General features: G+C 49.8%; 1 protein-coding gene and 1 long non-coding RNA gene across 8 annotated transcripts in view; one reads left to right on the forward strand and one right to left on the reverse strand.

The window, feature by feature from the left end:
* Window positions 1-276: 276 nt before the first annotated feature.
* ACSF3 (acyl-CoA synthetase family member 3) overlaps window positions 277-18,548 on the forward strand; it is a 31,297-nt gene continuing 13,025 nt past the window's right edge. For 5 of the 7 annotated variants that reach the window (XR_005555143.1, XR_005555141.1, XR_005555142.1 and 2 more), the window contains exons 1-6: window positions 392-1,048; window positions 2,093-2,820; window positions 2,984-3,139; window positions 8,933-9,087; window positions 10,369-10,514; window positions 13,473-13,585. Coding sequence is in view for 4 of the 7 variants with exons in the window: in XM_039330969.1 (XP_039186903.1) it covers window positions 2,122-2,820; window positions 2,984-3,139; window positions 8,933-9,087; window positions 10,369-10,514; window positions 13,473-13,585 (1,269 nt within the window). In the remaining 3 variants the exon portion in view is untranslated. The other 2 variants (XM_039330967.1, XM_039330968.1) reach the window with 2 other exon arrangements.
* On the reverse strand, window positions 14,463-16,684 carry LOC120302480. Its single transcript, XR_005555144.1, has 2 exons — window positions 15,227-16,684; window positions 14,463-14,598 (listed from the first exon to the last, which is right to left on the reverse strand). It is a non-coding gene; the product is annotated as an uncharacterized LOC120302480 (long non-coding RNA).

Genomic DNA, 18,548 nt, shown 5'->3' on the forward strand with positions numbered 1-18,548 from the left:
CCTGTCAAGAAGCCCAGAGGTCAGGCCAGGACGTTTCAGACCCAGGCCAGGAAAAGCAGCCCACAGCCTCCCTTGGGCCTCAGGGGATGCCAGCCAGACCCTCCTCCAGGGGTTCTGGGCGGCTCTGCTTCCCTGCCCGTCAAAAGGCCCTCCTGTCAATCAGCGGAGGGCCCTGCAGGCACCAAGCCTCGCCCACTTTCTGGTCCTGGCACGGATGACGCAACAAGCAGACGTCACAGAGGGCTCTTATGACGTCAGGAGGCTGAGGGCGGGGTGAATGACCTCAACCCCCCACGGAACTCGTGCGGCGCGCTCTGGTTCCCGGGGGGACGCCATTCGCGGACGGACCAGTAGGCCGCGTGCGCGACGCCGGCCCTTCGTTGCGGTGAGTCGGGCGGAGGGAGCAGGCTAGGGGATCGGCGGTGGCCCTTTGCCCCTCCGCGGCGGTGGGCGATGGGGCGTGTAGTCCGGCGCGTCGGGGAAGGCAGGAAGGGCCAGGGACAGAGAGCGCTGCAGCAAAGGCGTTGAGAACGTGGGGGGGGGGTTTTCGCCGCCCTCGGGATTTGAGAAGGGACGCCCGAAGGGGGTGTGCTTGCTTTCGGGTGCCTGCGGTCAAGGCACGAGCGTCTCTATCGTTGTCATCATCAACAACAACACCAACATCATACAATCCAGAAGTAAAGAGGAATTTCCTGACAGTGAGAACAGTCAGCCAGTGGAACTTCGCTTCCCTCCAGAGGTTGTGGATGCTCCATCACTGGAGGCTTTTAAGAAGAGACTGGACAGCCACTAGTCTGGAGTGGTTACAGGGTCTCCTGCTTGAGCAGGGGGTTGGACTAGAGGACCTCCAGGGCCCCTTCCAGCCCTAGGATTCTATGATCATCATTATTAGATTTTTAGCCATACATACCCAGTGTGTCTGTACTTGTGTATGCCAGAGTGACAATTCAGCCTTAATGGCACTTTTTCTACTCGGATGTAGCTGCTGAAATCTGGAGCACATTTTGGTGGTTGATAAGTGAGGGAAACTGGCTAAATTATAGAAATGGTGAGTAATATACCCTCTCTCGATGGCTGCCAGTGAATTCAAATCCCGCAACAGGCAAACATTGGAGGCCATGAAATTTCTCTCTGAAGCAGCCTGCCAAAGGGAGAATGTGTGTGAAAGAGTGACAGATTGGTGCCAAGTGATCCAAAATTGTGACCTTGAGACACACACACACACACACACACACACACACACACACACACACACTAGTAGAGGACAAGGTGAAGACCCTTTGAGGATACCACTCCAGTGCAGCATTTTGTCTCACAGAAGAATGTGTGATTTTGTGGACTTCCAATTAGCATCTTTTGTAATGGTTACCACCTCTACATCCATCAGCCAGAAATTGTTTTGAGAGACCTTTAGAGAAGATGAGGTTAGCTTTTGCTCACAGCCATACTCATACACAATGCATAGGCTTTTTTTTAAAAAAAAAAAAAATCTGTGCTTCCAGGGAAGAATGTGTGAAATGAAACAAAAGAAATGTGCTACCCTGGAAGTGTTTTTTAATGGTATATTTAGTTAAAAGCTTTTCCTAAGTACAGTCAACTTATTACAGTGGGCATTGAAAACTGGGGAAGATTGATGCATCTGTGCAAAAAAGGTTTTGTTTTCTAGCTTAGAAGAAAAAGAAAAGTTTGGGTGGTTTGTACTTAGCTGGCGAAAGTTATGTTTTTGGAACAAGACTATGCCTTATTCCGTAATGCATTCAGAAGTTTATTTTGTATGAGCTTTATTGTAATGTTGAGCTGTTTGGAAATAATACTATATATTCATCGGCTCTCTGCAAACAGGCCTATTATCTTTTCTTCACTTAATGCAGGCTTAAGCTGGAGTTGTATCTAATGTGTGACTTTGTGGTTTGCAAATTCATGAATTTTCAAATTCATTTAATATTTAGTCCCTGTTTCTTTATAATTCTTCCTGGATCTTACATTATCTCCTCAATATTCATCATAGAAGAAAACAGATTCCATTTCCTATATATTGCATCTCTTTTCTAGTGTTTGGAATGATTTTAGTTTTCCCCTTTCTTTTCTTCAGCACTACTTTTATCCAAGGAATACCAGAAAATGTTAGGCTCCTGTCTGCTTTTTCAGAGGAGGCACATGATCCATGCTTTTTCATGTTGCCAGCCTCTTCTAGGACGTGACTGTTTCGGCCTCCGCACTCATTTCTGTCCTCTCACAAAACTGCCTGCCAGATGGATATCGGCTTACAGAAAAGTTGCCCCTGTCTTCACCAGAGCGTCAGCCTTTGGAGAAAAGATAGCCATCATTGATCAAAGAGGAGAACACACCTACAAAGATTTGTACACTCGAAGTCTTTACCTCTCTCAGAAAATCTGCAAGGCCCTTGGAAACTCAGATGGTGACCTGAAGGGTGAACGGATTTCATTTTTATGCCCCAACGATGCTTCCTATATCGTTGCCCAGTGGGCTACCTGGATGAGTGGAGCTATTGCTGTGCCTCTGTACAGAAAGCATCCTGTGTCAGAACTGGAATACTTCATCCAGGACTCCCAGAGTGCCCTTCTGCTTGCCGAGGAAGAGTTTGAGGAGAAAATTACCCCGACTGTTGAGAAACTGGGGGTGCCTGTGCTCTCGCTTCCCCAGTCTGGAAAGTGGGAAGGGACAATGGATGGATCTGCTGAAGATGCCGGTTGCCCTATTTCAGAGTGGGAGAACAGAGGGGCCATGATCATCTACACCAGTGGGACCACAGGGAGGCCCAAGGGGGTCCTAAGCAGTCACCAGAATGTCCATGCTATGGTGAGTTGATAGTTGGTCTTCCGCATTGGGCCTCAGTTAAAAATTGTGGTTACAATCCAGAACGTAACCCCATTTGAAACAATCTCTGGTTCAATAGCAGCATCAATCTGTGGAATTCTGCTTTTCCCCCCTAATACTGAATGTTGCTTAATTATCCTTGCAGATAACCGGGCTGGTTGAAAAATGGGCCTGGACAAATGATGATGTCATTCTCCATGTCCTGCCCTTGCATCATGTCCATGGGGTGGTCAACAAGCTGCTGTGTCCCCTCTGGGTGGGGGCCACCTGCATCATGCTTCCCGAGTTTAATGCAGAAATGGTAAGTGGGCTGGAATGGAAGGGGCTACTTCCTTCACTCCAAGTTGCAAAGTAACGTTACCGGAAATTTGATCTTTTTTTCCAATTGAATGTTGCATTTGGTCAGAGTTACAGATTTGTATTTTTGTTTACCTTTGATGGTGCGTGATTTTTTATTTTATAGGAAAAGGCAAGAAACCCTCTAAGTGGGTTTTGGTCTTAACAGATTTTCAGGGAAGGGGTGATTTGCATCTTGCAGTTAGGTGACCCTTAAAGTAGTTGCTAGTGGGTCTCCCCCACATCTCCCTTGAGTTGCTAGGTCTCTCACTGCTGCAGCAACATAAACCTTGTGCCACATGCTGAGATCGTGGCTCCAGGATGGATGGAGCTTTGATGCATCCACTGTATCGCAGAGGAAGCGCCCCAGTAAAGCAGATGAAAGGCATAACACAGCAGTTCTCTTGTTGTGAACTGCTTGGGGGCAGGATGTGGAGAGCCGAGAATTGGACCAGGATATTTATGCCCGGAAGCCTCTATCAACCTTGATGGTGTAGGAAAAAGGAAGGGCATTTGCGTCTGCAAAATGAAATACCAGGTGAAAATCCTAGCAGTTGTAGGCATAGCCAGAACCGTTCTCCTGTTGTTCATCTCCTCTCAGCCAGGGTTACTGTTTATGTGTGGCATGTTGGTTAAAAAGCTCATTTCTGAGAGCCTTTTGCTTGCATCAGTGATGGTCACAATGTGATTTAGAATTGAAAGAAAATAAATAAATAGAAATGGCTGGAAAAGTAAACGTGCATGAAGAATGCACATTTCTTGCTATCAGCGTGCAGATACCAGGGAAAGTGCTTCCCCAAATAGGCCTTGCCTAATACTGGGGAAATACAAGCAACTGATGATCTTGTGAATTTCACTCAAAATGTGGCCAGGGAAAGACAGAAACAAAACACCTTGGTTCAACTCCTAAATGGCACGTCCTCTCACGAAGCAGAAGCAGTCCTTACTCAGCTAACATAAAAAAAGCCTGCTGGGTTTTAATCACATTGGATATTAAAAGACACTAATTTCATATTTTTAAAACACCCTTCCGATGGCCATGTAAATAATGAATATTAGTTCATCTATTTTTTTTTGTCTAAACTCTGAACGAGTGTGAGAAAGTGGAATGTGATTGGGAGTCATGTAAGTGTCTTGTTTTATGTAAGTTAAGTTTTGCATTCTGCTGTTGGTGAAGAAAATCTTCCAACTTTTCCCTTTTCCTACACTTCACCCAGCCTTGCGATGGTTATGGTACTCCTTCACCTTAGGAAGAATCCCGCTAGAATTGCATCCTTCCTGGGACATCATGGTTTAAGTGTTGAGCAGTTCAGGGCAGTGGAGAAACATCACCAGATGTTCCAGAACTGAGTAGATCTTTACTCCAAGCTAACTGGTGGGAGCCAGCAGGAGCCCAAGATGAGTAGGAGCCAGAAAAGGCCATCTTCAAGAAATGCCGCCCTTGCCTGTCTTGAACAGGATGGCTTTATAGCTGTTCCTTCTGAGGGAGCCAGTGAGCAGAACGTTCCAGTAGAGGAGAGATCCGGTCAGCTTGGAGAGATGCTCCAGCCTTGGGGGCTCACTGAATAAGATAGCCCCAGCTTCCATTTTCTAGCTCTGGCACTCCCGTTCTGCTTCATTGAAATAAAAGTTGCGACACGCAAAACCGTCTCCACAACAGCTGCCAGCTTGCATCTCCTGCAGTGTCTCATCCTAGGAGAGATGCCTGCCAAGAGGGCCATATTGCCAACGGAAGACCAGCCAGCCCGCTCTGGCTTATTGTGCTCCTCTGCCAGCCTGCTCCACTTGCGGCTCCCCGAGTTGCTGCTGAGGGCGGCTCTCATCTGAAGGGTTCAAAACCGGCCTCCCTTCTCCAGTAGTGGGCATTTCTCTAACCATTTAATCACCGGAGCAGCTTGCCTCCTGGAATCCCGAGTGCTCCATCACTGGAGGTTTTTCAAGCAGAGATTGGCTCACCGTTTGCCTGGGGTGGCATGAGGGTTCCTGTCTTGGGAGGGGTTGGACTAGAAGATCTCCCGGTCCCTTCCAGCCCTGGGATTCTGTGGGTTGTGGGAGGCAGGCTCAGCTGAGGCCCCTTTGGACCGTGCCAGCGAAGGGCGCGAGTGGGCAGCTCTGCAGAAGGTTCTTTGCTGGAGCAGGTTCTTGGCAGGAGAAGGAGGAGCAGCTGCCGGCCCTTTTCCTCCCTGCGAAGGGTCCGGAGAGCGTTGGTGGGGCTTTGCTGTTGTTTACCCTTTCCCTTGTCATTATTTGTGTAAGAGCCTCCCGAGGGAGCAGGAAAGTGTTTTCATTGACGTGACAAAGGAAGCGCACGAGGGCAAATTGTGCTTTCTTGTTGTGTTTAACACAAGCTGTCTTTAAATTCCAGCCTATTTACAAAGTGCCCTTTGCTTCCAAAATTGGCTCTCAGCAAAGCGGCGTGTTTCATCGGAGGATTTCTCCGAAGGAGCTCTCGGTTTTCCTTCAGCCTTTTGTCTTTCTGTTTCTCTGCCCCTCGAGAGAGCAGTCAATTACAGAGTGATATAAAGGAGCCGCAGCTTTGATGGCTGACATGTCAATCAAAACAAAGTCAGGACTAGCTTCGAAAGCAGCGGCGGCTGCCTTGAGTGACACTGGCACGGGTTCAGGAGAAACCGCCGCAGAACACCCAGCCTTTCTAATCACTAACACTTCATTATGTGCAATAAATACTTTATTATTACGGTGCTCATTAGATTACTTAATTCACAGTGTGGCCCTGTGGTTGTGGATACAGGTGGCAGCTGAGCTCAGTCATTTGCCTACCGTGTTCGTGTAGGATCAGATGTTTCCTCTGTGACCTGTCCAGGAATCGGGTAGAAGCAGCCGGAGCATTTAACAGAGGCTGCTGCCCTCGTCTGCTGTTGGAGAACTTGACAGGCTGGGCAGCAGCAGAATGAGGCCTTGGGGTGTGGCCAGGCCTCTCCTGCAGCCCCACGGAGGCTGGGCCCCAAAAGTTTCTCTAGGGCCCCAGGGAAGAATTGGCGGAGGTAGCAGGGAAAGATCGGGGCCTCTTTTCAGGAAGACGAGCCTTTCTGGCTCAAGGAATTCCCAACTAGCTCACGTCCTGCTATCTTCACGTTCAACGAAACCAAGAAGTGGGGAAAGGAGCACTGAACAAGCCGTACAGTGAGATCTACTTCAGGGAGGCTCTTCTGCCTTTCTGAGGCTGCTTTCCCGGCTCCCTTTCCTTCCCTCCACCCCCTGGTCAGCAGGCTGGGAGATCATGTTCTTGCCAGGGATCCAAACAGATTTATTTACAGGGAGAGGATTTTGCAGTGAGGCCGAGGCCATTTTCCTGCCCTGACTTAAGCCTATGACCTGCTTGTCAGCTTGCTGCCAGTGTCAGGCCAGGTGATACGAGTGCTTCAAAAGCAGGCTGGTTTATTTGCTTTCGAAAGAAAGAAATTTGCCTGCATTCCTGGGGTGCTGTGGCGTCACCCTTACCCTGTCCCTGCAGAGAGAACAGAGAGCCCTGTTCCAGCCAGCCAGAGCTTTGTCCACTAAAGCCTCCTGGCCAGTTCACCCATGAGCCGGGCCGGGAGAAAGAGACCAAGGAGGCATCCCCTGCAGAACGTGGGAGAGGAATTGGATTCTAAAAAATCAATTTCTGCAATCTCATCTTATTCTCTTCCAATAAACATTCATCTGATTTTCTGTAAAAGTGGGGTGAGCAAAAACTTCACGTTACTCCCAGCTCCCTCCAAATTTGACTGTTTCTTGGAGAAAGTTACGCATGTCCTCCACTCCCCACCCCCCAGCTCCATTAAATTGATTTTTGTTCCTCTCTTCCTGCTTCCTGCTCGGAGGGGGATGATGGCATTCGAGGGGCAGTCATCAGTGGTCGATTATACAGGGTCTGTTTCTCAAATCCCCACTTGGGAAAAAGTTATTGTTTTCCTTTCCTTCTTGCCAGAACTGCCATTTGTCCTCAGCTTCTGCTGCAGAGTAATGCCTTTTGATGTCGAAAGTGGAGAAAGGAAGAAAGGAGGGAGAGATTATTAAGGGAAAAAATAGGACACTGGGGCCTGTCATATTTTGTTAGATTCCCAAGGCCAGGGAAAGTGTTGCTCCTTTGAACGTGCCTGCAGCAGAGCCGGGGTTTAAAAGTGGTAGCCGCAATACTGAAGACATAACAGAGCTGACAGATGAAGAGCCGTGCCCAGCACGGAAGCAGTTCGAGGGTGTAGCAAACAGTGAGAAGCTCCCATGGAGGAAGGTGCCCAGGTGAGCCGGGTCTCTGGCAGCTGGAGGGAGCACAATGGTGACTCTTTCTAGGTGCATCCAAGCATTCATTCACCTAATGTGGCAACCCACTTATTGTCTCCAGGGTGGCCAAACCTGGTCCTCTGGTGGGCATCCACACAGGTCAAGAAGGGCGGATTCCCTGCCTGCTTTTTGTCTTGGCATGTGTCTGGCCAGGGCCCTCCCTGCCCCTGCACTTACCACTGGACTTGACTGCCAAGCGGGTCTGCAGGGTTTTGTTTGCTCTTTTGGCATTTGACTTGAATTGGCTGCTCTCTCCTTGAATTGACTGCACTCACGGTGCCTCAAGAAAGGGAAGGCAACGGTCAGCATACCAAGGGAAAGCAGCATCTCGGTGGCTCCACAGGCCAGGCTCCGAGGCCGGGAGTGTCCAGGGGTCGTGCTGGGGGCAAAGTATTCTCTTGGCAGCACTGCTCAGCTGGATTAGTCGAGTCAAGGAGATCCTTAGCTATCTGGATTAACTGGAACGCATTTAGAGCAATGTTTTCCAAACTTGATAACTTTTAAGATGTGAAGACGTCCAGAATTCCCCAGCCAGCATGGCTTTTCTAGAGCAGAGCATCAGCGCATCTTGGCCAGTATTGCCAGCTCTGACTGGCAGCAGCTCCCAGCCCTTGGGCAGACAAACGAGAGCTCCGCTCTGAAGCAGGTCCGGCCTGCTTAGCTTCCTGAGATCAGATGAATATTCCCACCCAGATCCGTTGGGTCCCCCCAGCAGAGTGTTCTGTGCAATATGTTTATCCGGTCCTAGCATCACATACCCAGGATATAAATACTGGTTGCCAACTTGAGTTCTGCCAAAGAAGAAACACTCTGCTCAGGGCCCCTTCGGTGATGGCTCCCCCGGCAGCCAGTGAGCCTTCACTCTCAGCTAAAATCCATTTATGGACTCGAGCACGTTCCCTCTGCCGCTGATTGGAAGATGCCCCCTGTTTCCCCCTTGTTGCTCCTCTTTCAGACGGCCCAGCTCTTCACCACCACGCTTGGCATCGCTTTGCGCCAGAGAAGGCTGGAAGGTCCCCCCGTGTCATGAGTTGTTAGGAAATACATTTGTCAGCGACAGGATGGAAAAGGTTGCCATAACAGAGCTGAGACCGTCTTTTATTTATTCATAGGTTTTTCATTCTTCCTTACTCACCGAGAGAGACCAGCGGCAGAATTGGGGGCAAATTAGCCAAGCTTAAATATTCATGACGAGGCCTCTCAGGGCTCCTCGGGCTGACAGCCTGGGGAGGCCCCAGTGCTCTGGCTGGATGTGGAGGTTGGACTCTGTCTGTGCCTGTCACAGGGCCTTGGGGAGCGAGCATTTGCTCAGCATGTGGCTTAGTGCCGGCTTGTGGTTTGGCTCCCCAATGACTCGATGCGCCGTCTTCCTCCTCTCGGTCCTGCCTGGGGCAGAGCCACAAGCTCTGAGCCGCCTCTCTGAGCCCAGAACACCGGAGTGGCCTTGCACACGTGTAGGGATCTTCTCTTCCAGGTCTGGGAAGCCCTCCTGAGTCTCCAGGCTCCCCGGGTCAACGTCTTTATGGCCGTGCCAACCATTTACAGCAAACTGGTTGCTTATTATGATGAGCATTTCTCTCAGCCGTGCGTCCAGGACTTCATCCGTGCCGTCTGCCAGGATCATATCCGGTAGGTGAGCCCTCCTCGTCTCATTCCAGTGGAGCTGGGCTTCTCTTCCCCAGCCCAGCCCTTCCTTCCAACCCAGCGGCATGGGGTCCCCTCCCCACGTGCCTCAGGCAGTCTGAGCTTCTCCAAGCAGTCGGAGAACAGCCGCTTGTCAGGGAGCCTGAAATTAAACACATTTCCCAAGAACATCTTGGTCCCACTGGGAAGCGGGTTCAATCCAAGGCAGCCTAGGAAAAACACCGGCTTTCAACCCAAAGGGCTTAGGACTGGGGGGGGGGGTTGAGCTGCCACCCCTGCACCCGTGACCCCTCCGGGAGATCGTTTCTTCGAGCCTTTTCCTTGGCAACTGGCATAAGCCCCCTGCCTGGTGTGGCTATGGCTGTCTTTCAGGGCGAGGCCAGAGCCCAGGCTTTTCAGCATGATTAACATTGATATTTTTAACAGAGAGCAGTTGCTTTTTACGGTCAGTTTTGGAGTTGTGGGAATAAATGGGAAACCAATCTCAGCATAGAGCGGGTAGGGCAGGGAGAGAGTGCTGGGGCTCAGTAAGCGATGCTTTATGCCTTTCCAAGGCCTTTGGGACCCCCTCCTGGGATGCTTTGGGGAGGGGGATGATTTCAACATCCCCCTGAAACAATCCCTGCCAGGCAGTGACCTTGTTTCTGAGATTCCCCCCCCCCCCAGGCTTTAGAGGCCCAGCAGCATTTCACTCCCTGCGGGGGCGCAGCCGGGCAGTGAGAGAGGATTTCTCCTTGAAGACTAGAGCTGGTCCTCAGCCTGCGCACCCTGCTGATTCGCTGGGCGCAGCTTTCCCCGAGAGAGGAGAACCAGGACTTGCCCAGGCTGACCACCTCCTTCCTTGCTCAAAACCATCTGTCACATTTCTGTGGCTGCCACTCTGGATTCCAGGATGGAAACGCAAAGCCCGATTTCTGTTCTGGCAGGAGTCCAGGTCTCGTGCTGATGTTCCCACCTGCCCTGTTTTCTCCTCTCTGTACATGGCTGTGGGGCATCTGGCTTCAGGGCAGGCTGGCCCGAGGAAGCGGCGCTTGGCTGTCTTGCGTGGTCTCCGGTGATTGTCCAGAGGCGATTCCCGCAGCCAGATGCGAAGGGTTTCCTGCTTCACCCTGATTGTGAGCATCAGGCCTGAGATGCTGATGTCCCTGTTGGAATGAGGCCCCAGTGCTCCCCATCACTGCCTTGGCTTGGAGTAGGTCTTGCAGCAGGTCTTCTGCCCCGCCTGTTTCCAAGGTGCCTGACGCCCACTGGCCCTTCCGCTTTCAGGTTGATGGTATCGGGGTCCTCGGCCCTCCCGGTGCCGGTCCTAGAAAGATGGAAGAGCCTTACGGGCCACGTTCTCTTGGAGAGATATGGGATGACAGAGATTGGGATGGCACTTTCCAACCCACTGCACGGTCCTCGTGTTCCAGGTGAGGCTCTGGAGAGAATTTCCAAGCTGCTTTGAAGCTCGTGTTGGCATCTTTGATACTGCACATTATTATAAGCATTAAGAGAAGAGTAATGCTTCAGGGCTGTGCTGACAGAACCTGGGTGAGGCAGGAAGAGGCAAAGCAAGGTTTCTCCCCCCCCCAGGAAGCCCCAGGCTGTCCCTGCTTTTAATTAGCATGTGTCCCCACCTACCCCCCCCCCCATATTCCCAGAGGCCCTCGGACGGCTTCCTGGATCATCTGGATCATCGGGAGGGTTTGAAGACAGGTTTCCTTAATGCTCCCTTCTTGGAGGCCTGGTTTGCACAAGCAGGAAGATCCTGGCGTGGGGGCTGGCCTTTTGCTCATTTCTCCTCAGGGCAAAGTGATGAAGGTGGGAGAGTAACCCAGGCATAGTCACCACCCCCAGAATTAGTCTTTGCAAGACGTATAAAAATATACGTAAGGTCAACCTGTTGGCCCTCTCTTTAGTCCCATCTGCTGCTGCAAGCAAGCCGTGAGCATCGCATCCCCTTGTGGGCTTCCCAGAGACCTTTGGGAAGAGGGTTGGATAGACGGTCCTTTTCATTTTGGTCAGATCTAATTTGGCAGATTTGAGGACTGAACCCTTGACATTTTATATGCAAAGCGGGTGTTTACCTTGTACCGTGGCCCATCCACAGTTCAGTGTGTTTCCAAAGACCAAACTGCTCACGCAGGGGATCTCTTTCAGGATAGCTACAGTCATCTGAGCTACATTACCTGAATTTCCCTCCAACATTCAATTTATCATTGAACTCGACTAGTGTTTCGCCCTTCAAAAAAAATCCCCCGAGGCAGATAATTATCTCTGCTTCTCTGCCTTGAGATATTTTTTATGAAGGGCAAACCCCAAATGGAGTTCAGTGATAAACTGAATCTCGGGGATGTGCATTACTGCTGCAAACAATTTGCACTCCAAGGTGTTCAGGTTAGATAGCAACGGCCCTGCCTCACCTCCTTCCATTCAGCTGGAGGATATAATGGAAGACTCCCAGGAGGGGGAGACCAAGAACATTGGGAAAGCCAGGAGCTTCAGCACCGGACAGCTCCTTCTGCAGAGGCTGTTGAGAGAGACGCCAGGCCCTGCCAGGTCCATTGAACTTGGCAGAGGGGCAAAGCTCCTGCTTTCCTTGGCTTTTCTCTGTGGTGCAGATAGATGCCCAAGCAGAGGTGTCCATAGGTGTAGCCATCACAGTGCAGCCAAAAGTCTTCCTGTTTGTAATGTGAGTTGCGTGTGCGGAGCTTTGATTGCACCACCACAGCTGCCATCTTGGCTTTTTTTTTATCATCCTCTGCAGACACCCCAAGACATGCGGCCTCTGTCCTTGTGGCTCTTGCCTGGCTGTTTCAGCCTTCCAAATCGTCACTTGCTCTACTTTTCTCTCCAGATGTGTTTGGGCATTTTTCTCCTTTCTTTGGGTCCCCTTTTGCAGAGGCATCTCCCCCCCCCAGGGATCGTCTCTGGTCCTCAGCCAGGCCCCCGGCGCTTCTTCGGTCAAGGCCCTGAGATCTGAGGGTACAGGGGAGCCTTTTGCTTGAGAGGCCAGGAGATGAGAGATTTAGAGAGAAATGTTTTGATTGTAGATGGTTAAACCTCTGCTTAAAATGCTTCTGTTTTCTGCAGCCCTTTCCCTCCCCCCTCCTCCTCCCCTTTTCCTCGAATCCCCCTTGGTGTTGTTACTGTGAAGGGAGATGAATAATTCATGGCCAGTGAATGCCTCGCTGGGCCTAATCACCACTTTAATTGGAGGTTTAGATCAGAGGTGGCTAATAGCTCCTACAGAGGAGACTCTGTCGATTGTTGACAGCAAGAGTGTGGAGAGCTTGATTGTTGGCCTGTTTCAAGTCTCCCAGGACATTGCCATGCATAACAGCATCCCGGTCCCCCAATACCAAAGGACACAGACCGCAGGGCCAATTAAATTTATCCGGGAAAGACTGACAACTAACTTAAACAGAGGAGGAACTGGGCGACTAATAGGGTCACTCCTGGTGCTGACAGCTGCTTGTCTCGGGATGGTGGAGAGCCAGTTTGACAAACGTCCAAGAGCTCTTAACTCGCAGGGGCAGCCATTTCTTCCCGGTTCCATGGTTAAATGCCAGAAGTAAAAAAGAAACAAAGGCTGCTTTTAAAATGTTTTAACTCTTGATGTGCTTTTGATTCCTCTTTGCTCCCTTCCCTATCTCTGCTTGCATCACCGAGGAGCCAGATTAGACCCTCTGTTATCCAGGCAGGCTTAATTTTTAAATGTCACTCGGGCCCCAAAAGCAAGAATTATTGTCTTCACACAAAGACTTTTAATTGCACTGTCGTACTGGTATCACTATAATTAACATTGTCTGCCTTTCCCATCCTTTTAGAGACCCCCGCTTTCGAAAGCTTGTCTTTTTTTGGGGGGGGGAGCAATAAGCCAGCTCTCTGTGAAGCTTCCTTTATATAGGTGTCTCTTTTGGCAACATAGAAACTGAATGAAACATCTAAAGACTGGCTGGTTTTTCCCTGGGGTGGGGAGGGAATTGCAGCCTCCTGGAGAGGGATCTCCTGCCTTTGCCATAATTAAGTTGCTGTGCTGCCATTGGAGCACAAACTACCATTGCCAGTTAGCCATAAATGTTCTATAAGACGCGTCTCCCATTGTTCCCTCTTCGTAATTGGCGCTGGAGGAATCGTGGTCGAAGCCCAGCAGTGTCCTCGGATGCTGGGCGCTGGGGAGGGCGTCCCCCGGCCACTAATTGGTGCAGCACAATCCAGAGGATTCAGGCACATTTGCAGAAATCACCTGGGACTTGGTCACTCTCCACTCTCACCTGCTGAGAGACCCCAGTGGTTCATCTTCTGTGGGGCCTCCCCATGGATTGTCTCTTCCCATGTGGCTCTTTTCATCGCCTTTCCCTTTCTCTCCCTTTTCTCTTTCCCAGGATCAGTTGGGACGCCGCTGCCCGGAGTTAAGGTGCGCATCGCCACCGGAAGCTGGACGAAGGACAGTTCTGCCTTCTGCATCCATGCTGAAGGGGACGAGATGGGCACAATGGTAATTCAGGGAGTCTGGAGAATCAGAGAGCGGAGAAGGTTTAAGAAAATGCCTTGAGGGCCAGTTGGTGCTTCCTTACTGTTTGCCATATTGCCCCATCTTGCAGCTGAGAGGGAAGAAAGGCACACTTTGTGTGTTGAACACACACACACACACACACACACCTCAGCTCCATTTGAAGCCTTTCCAGTTCAGGTCATCCAGATAGGGTAGACCCCATGGCATAGAGGGAAATTTTCCCCATGTCTTGCTTTATACCAAAAAGCTGCAGTTGCCTTCTAACAATACTCATTCTGCTTTGGTATTCTGTAACTCTTGGTGCTCTGTTCTTTTTCTGCCTGTGAGTCACGTCAGTCAGAGAGGCAAGGCTGCCTGTTGGTCACCCTTGGCTGGCCCATGAATGTTCCTGCTGCCCTTGCCAGGCGCTGATCCAATTATCCAGCTGATGCCCCTTTCCAGCAGGCTGCCCTGAGAGAACTTCCCCACTTCCTGCCCAAAGAGGTGTGTCTGAACAGGGCCCAGTAATCCTTTTATGGAGCAGGGCGATCATCCACTTTTGTTCATGTAAGACGCTCACTGCTTTCCTGGGCCATTTGAGTTGTAGGAAGGGTCTGGACCCCCCTACCTTGGAGGCAGCATTTACTCCTACTTCCTTGCTCTCTGCCAGACTGACCTGGCTGGGGGGGAAATGGTACTAATCTTTACTACGTAAACCACTAACACTTTAAATGGGGCTTTTCAGTATGCAGGTCTTCAAGGTAGCTTTCATCCTGGAATAAAATTATTCATAATAATAATAATAAAATCCACATTTGACTGAAAGCAAACAATCAAACATTATTCAGCGAGCAGAAATAAGAGAAGATTAAAGTAGCAATAGAGTTTACGGTATTATTCTAGCCGGCAGGGTGAGAGAATAAAATAGTTTTGATGTATTGCCTAAAAGAGAAGTCAGCTGGAGACTTCTGCGGACGTTTGAGTTTGGGTCCTCTGTTCTCAGTTGCTTGGTGAACCTGCAAAAAGATTTTGGATGATAATCTTAACTTTATAACATATTTAAAGGATAAAGTTCCTTTAAAATATACCATAGTAAGACTTTATACTATCTCAACGCCTGTTAAAATACAGTCTGCCTCCCAAATTAATGATTGGATATGCTCTGAATTATTTAGCCTTTGTTTCTGAAGTGCCTCAGTGCAATCTACAAGATCCATGATCAATCTGTAGCTGGAGGTGGAAGTCAGGTAGCAAAGGAGCAAGTGTCCTTTAGCGACTCCCTTCCCAGTGCCCTAAATTAATGTTGCCAGAAATTACGTATATATATCAGGAGGACTCATCCTAAAAGTGAAACAGATATTGCAGTAGCAATCAGGCTTCCAGGTCTTCTCCAGGGGCCTTCTCCTTAGCTCGCTTGCAGGGCACCCAGCAGTCGCCACAGGGGAGAATTCCTGGGAAGACCATGGACTCATCTGTCCATTGACCTCTATCCCTGCCCCAAGTGTTGCATAGGGTTGTTCCGAACTTTGCTCCTCTTATACAATATCTCACTGCTTTCCCTCCCCATCAACTTGAAAGCATGGGGGGGGGGGAGAAGGACGGTGGTGCTCTTCTGCTTCCCCAGCCCTGGCGGTTTCATCTTACTTTGTTCATGGAGATGCATATTTCATAGGCTGTAGCTTCCCAGCTGGCAGGATCCTGCAATTCTTGGAGCATCACAACTATCGTCTATGTTGTTTGCCTCTTTTGAACACACTCCCCTCCCTCAAGGGGAAGGGAAAATGCACTCAGTTTGGAGAGATAAACTCTGAGCCACTACAGGGAGGCATTCTCAGTAGATAAAGCTGGTGGTCCTCAATGCTCTCAGAGCTTGGTTGTTTGCTTGTGGGCATTTCATTACACAGCTAACAGCAGCATCAGTGCTGTTTACTAATGATGTTACCTAGTCGGGCAATGAAACATCTGCAATCAACAAGCTCAGAGAGTGTCAAGGAATTCCACAGTTCAGTCCTGAGTTATATATGTTGTCTTCTGCTGAAAGCTGGTTTTGCTCATTCGGTTGGTGGGACTCCTGGTTGGCCCACAGGAAATTCTACATGCAAATTTCTTTTTAAAGAAGGTGGCCGTGGGAGGACCCCTCTTCTGCTGCCGCTGCTATTGCCAGCCAAAGCTAGCAACACCAGGTTTGAATCGAGCTGGCCTAAGATAAATTTCCATAGAGTCATTTCAGAGATCATGAAGGAAGCCCACCTCGTTCTGGTCTTTGTTTGAGGTTCTCTGAGCCTTGTTGGTACTTTGAAGTGCATCTGGAAGACCCGGCTTAACTATTTGTAAGTATGGAATGTCACTGCAAGTGGCAACATTTGCTGTTCTTGCCTGATCAAGAAAAAGTTAAGAGACTCAGACCTGATTAGACCTTTGGTGGGAGACTAGCAGGAGAAGGAAGGAAGGAAGGAAGGAAGGAAGGAAGGAAGGAAGGAAGGAAGGAAGGAAGGAAGGAAGGAAGGAAGGAAGGAAGGAAGGAAGGAAGGTTGAACATGAGTGTTCTGGTCTCTCTGCTTCAAGAAAGGCCTGGGAAAATAAATCAGCTCTTTAAAACTGAACAATGGTTCAAGTATAACGTCCAGAATTTCTGAATGATTTCTTATCCCTCCAGCATTCTAGAAGTAAATGTTGAGGTTTTTTTTTTTTTTTTGTAAAATGCTTATTTGTTATGTTCCCTAACAAGGAAAAATACTTATTTTGAGGTTCTTCATGTGTTTTTGAAAAAATATGGTTTAGTCGTAACATATTATTTCTAGTGCATCCCCCGTACATAGGAAGCTTAGGTTTGCAGGGATTTACAAACTGAACCCCGTTTTTAAAACCTTCTTCTTGCTCTGCTGTCCTTCCCTGATGCGCTTCTCCTTTCATTTCAAAATATGAAGTCTTCCACACTGAAAAGTGAGCTGATTGCATTATTCCCAGGCTCCTTTATGAAAAGATACCATTGCAAAGCCAGATGCGAAATGTGGCTTTTGCAGATTACAGGCTGGGCTGGGGGCGACTTTTGCCCCTCCTCCTCTTGCTCCTTCTCAGTGTGCTCTCCCCAAGGAGCTCCAAATCGGCCTCCTCTCTAGGGGGGGGGGGGAGGGAAGGGGCGATGAAGCTTCCTAGCCGCCTTCTGTGGCCCGGCTGCAGGACACACAGCTTGGAGCAGAGATAATGCTGCTCGCTTGGAAAGGGAGCCGAGGGGGGAATTTTTAATTACAAGAGGGTCTGTGGGACCAGGTTGCCTAGGAGATGGGCTGTGTGCTGCTGAGCACTTTACTACCAGCCATAGACAGCGATTAAAAGTTTATTGCTACCTGATGCCTGATTGGTGATGTTTGGCAGCACGGAAGAACAGCTGCAACAGGCAGTGGGTAGTTGTCTAGACAAAAAGAATTGTGTGTTTTGGGAAAGGAAAGGAAAGAGAAAAGCGATCTGCTTTGTTTTGGGGAACAAGAACAACTTCCCAGAAAGGCTTTCTGGATTTCCTAGAGCGGCTGTGGAGGACTGGCTTGAAGGAGAGCTAGTGGATTGTCCCAGGTAGTCAAGGCGGGCCAAGTCACCCGGCCTGGGCAGGAGGCTGGCCAGGGAGCTGTCCGAGAAGACCTTGTGGGATGAAGCCAGAAATGGGCTATCGAAAACCCATTTGCACCACCCTTAAGAGAGAGTTGAGGCTTGCGGGTGCCACCCTCCCAGCCGAGCAGCAGCTGAAGGAACTCGGTAGGCAGAGGAAAGGCGATAACTTAAAAAACAACAAAACGGGTAGAAGGAACAGAAATGGGATGTCCTGCTTAAGTGTTCACCCAGAATCCTCCCCAAATCTTTGTGGTGGGATTTCTCTTCAGGAGGTCCTCGCTCCACCTGACCTTTGCCCCCCCACACACACACCCATGTTAGTGGCCGTGACTGCATCTTGTGCAATGAATGCCTCACCTTGACCCCCATCTCCATATTTATGAGCATTTCAGCAACAGCTTTTGGACTTTGGGGTTGCAGGAGAGAAAATTATTTCTCTCACTGTGGACGAGCTGTGTGCAAGCAGGGCCAAAGCGCTCCCTCTTCGCTGTTCAGTCTTAAAGTATATGGGGGGGGGAGGTTGCTGGTGGATGTGGATAGAGCATAACTCAGAGAATGCGGTGTGACCAATGTCATCTGGCAGTATAAACCAGGAGGGGGCACCAATTAAGAGCTCCCCACTGTGGGGTTTTTTCCCCTCTCTCTGATTAAAAATTGTTTATTCAGATTTCTGATTTTTGTTAAGCAGATGGATTAATAAAACGATTCATTTATGCAGATAGAACTAGCAGGAGTGATGGGGGCTTTTTCCTGCTTAACACCCCCTCTTCTGTGCCAAGAGGAAACTTCCTAGTCTTCCTTAAGTATCTTGATTCAGGTAATTATTTAATTGCAAATATAAACCAGCAGCACAAACCCTTTGCATTTTTAACCAGTGCCGGGCAGCAGGGATGGTGGTGCTGCCGGAGGAGGAGGAGGAGGAGGAGGAGGAGGAGGAGGAGGAGGAGGATGAAAACGCCGTCTTGAAAAATTAAATTTTATGGCTCTTCCTGCCTGCTGCTGCTGCTGGTGGTGATGGGAGAGGGAACAGCTGCGGCGTTTACAACCAGGTCCCTCCGGCCAGATTAGCCTTCTTACTTTGGGCTCCCTCTTTGCAGAGCCTGTGGAGGCCACAAAAACCGTCCTCTGAAGCACAGGGCCATCTGTGGGGGGGGGGCAGTGGCCCATCACGTGGCCCCTGGGATTTCACTGGGGAGCCCTTTGCTTGCCCCACACAACAGGGCCAGGCGCTCGCTCCTGCCCTTGACAGCCTCCCCTTAAATTGGGAGGAGGAGGAACCCTCCAGTTCACCCCCTCAGCCTCATCCGGGAGGTTTTTCTGACAGCTAATTCTAGGTATTGATGTTGGGTGGTGGTTGTTG

The sequence above is a fragment of the Crotalus tigris genome, unplaced genomic scaffold (assembly GCF_016545835.1).
Source record: "Crotalus tigris isolate CLP2741 ecotype Arizona unplaced genomic scaffold, ASM1654583v1 scf7180000024433.1590703, whole genome shotgun sequence".
In the NCBI taxonomy this organism is placed as follows: domain Eukaryota; kingdom Metazoa; phylum Chordata; class Lepidosauria; order Squamata; family Viperidae; genus Crotalus; species Crotalus tigris.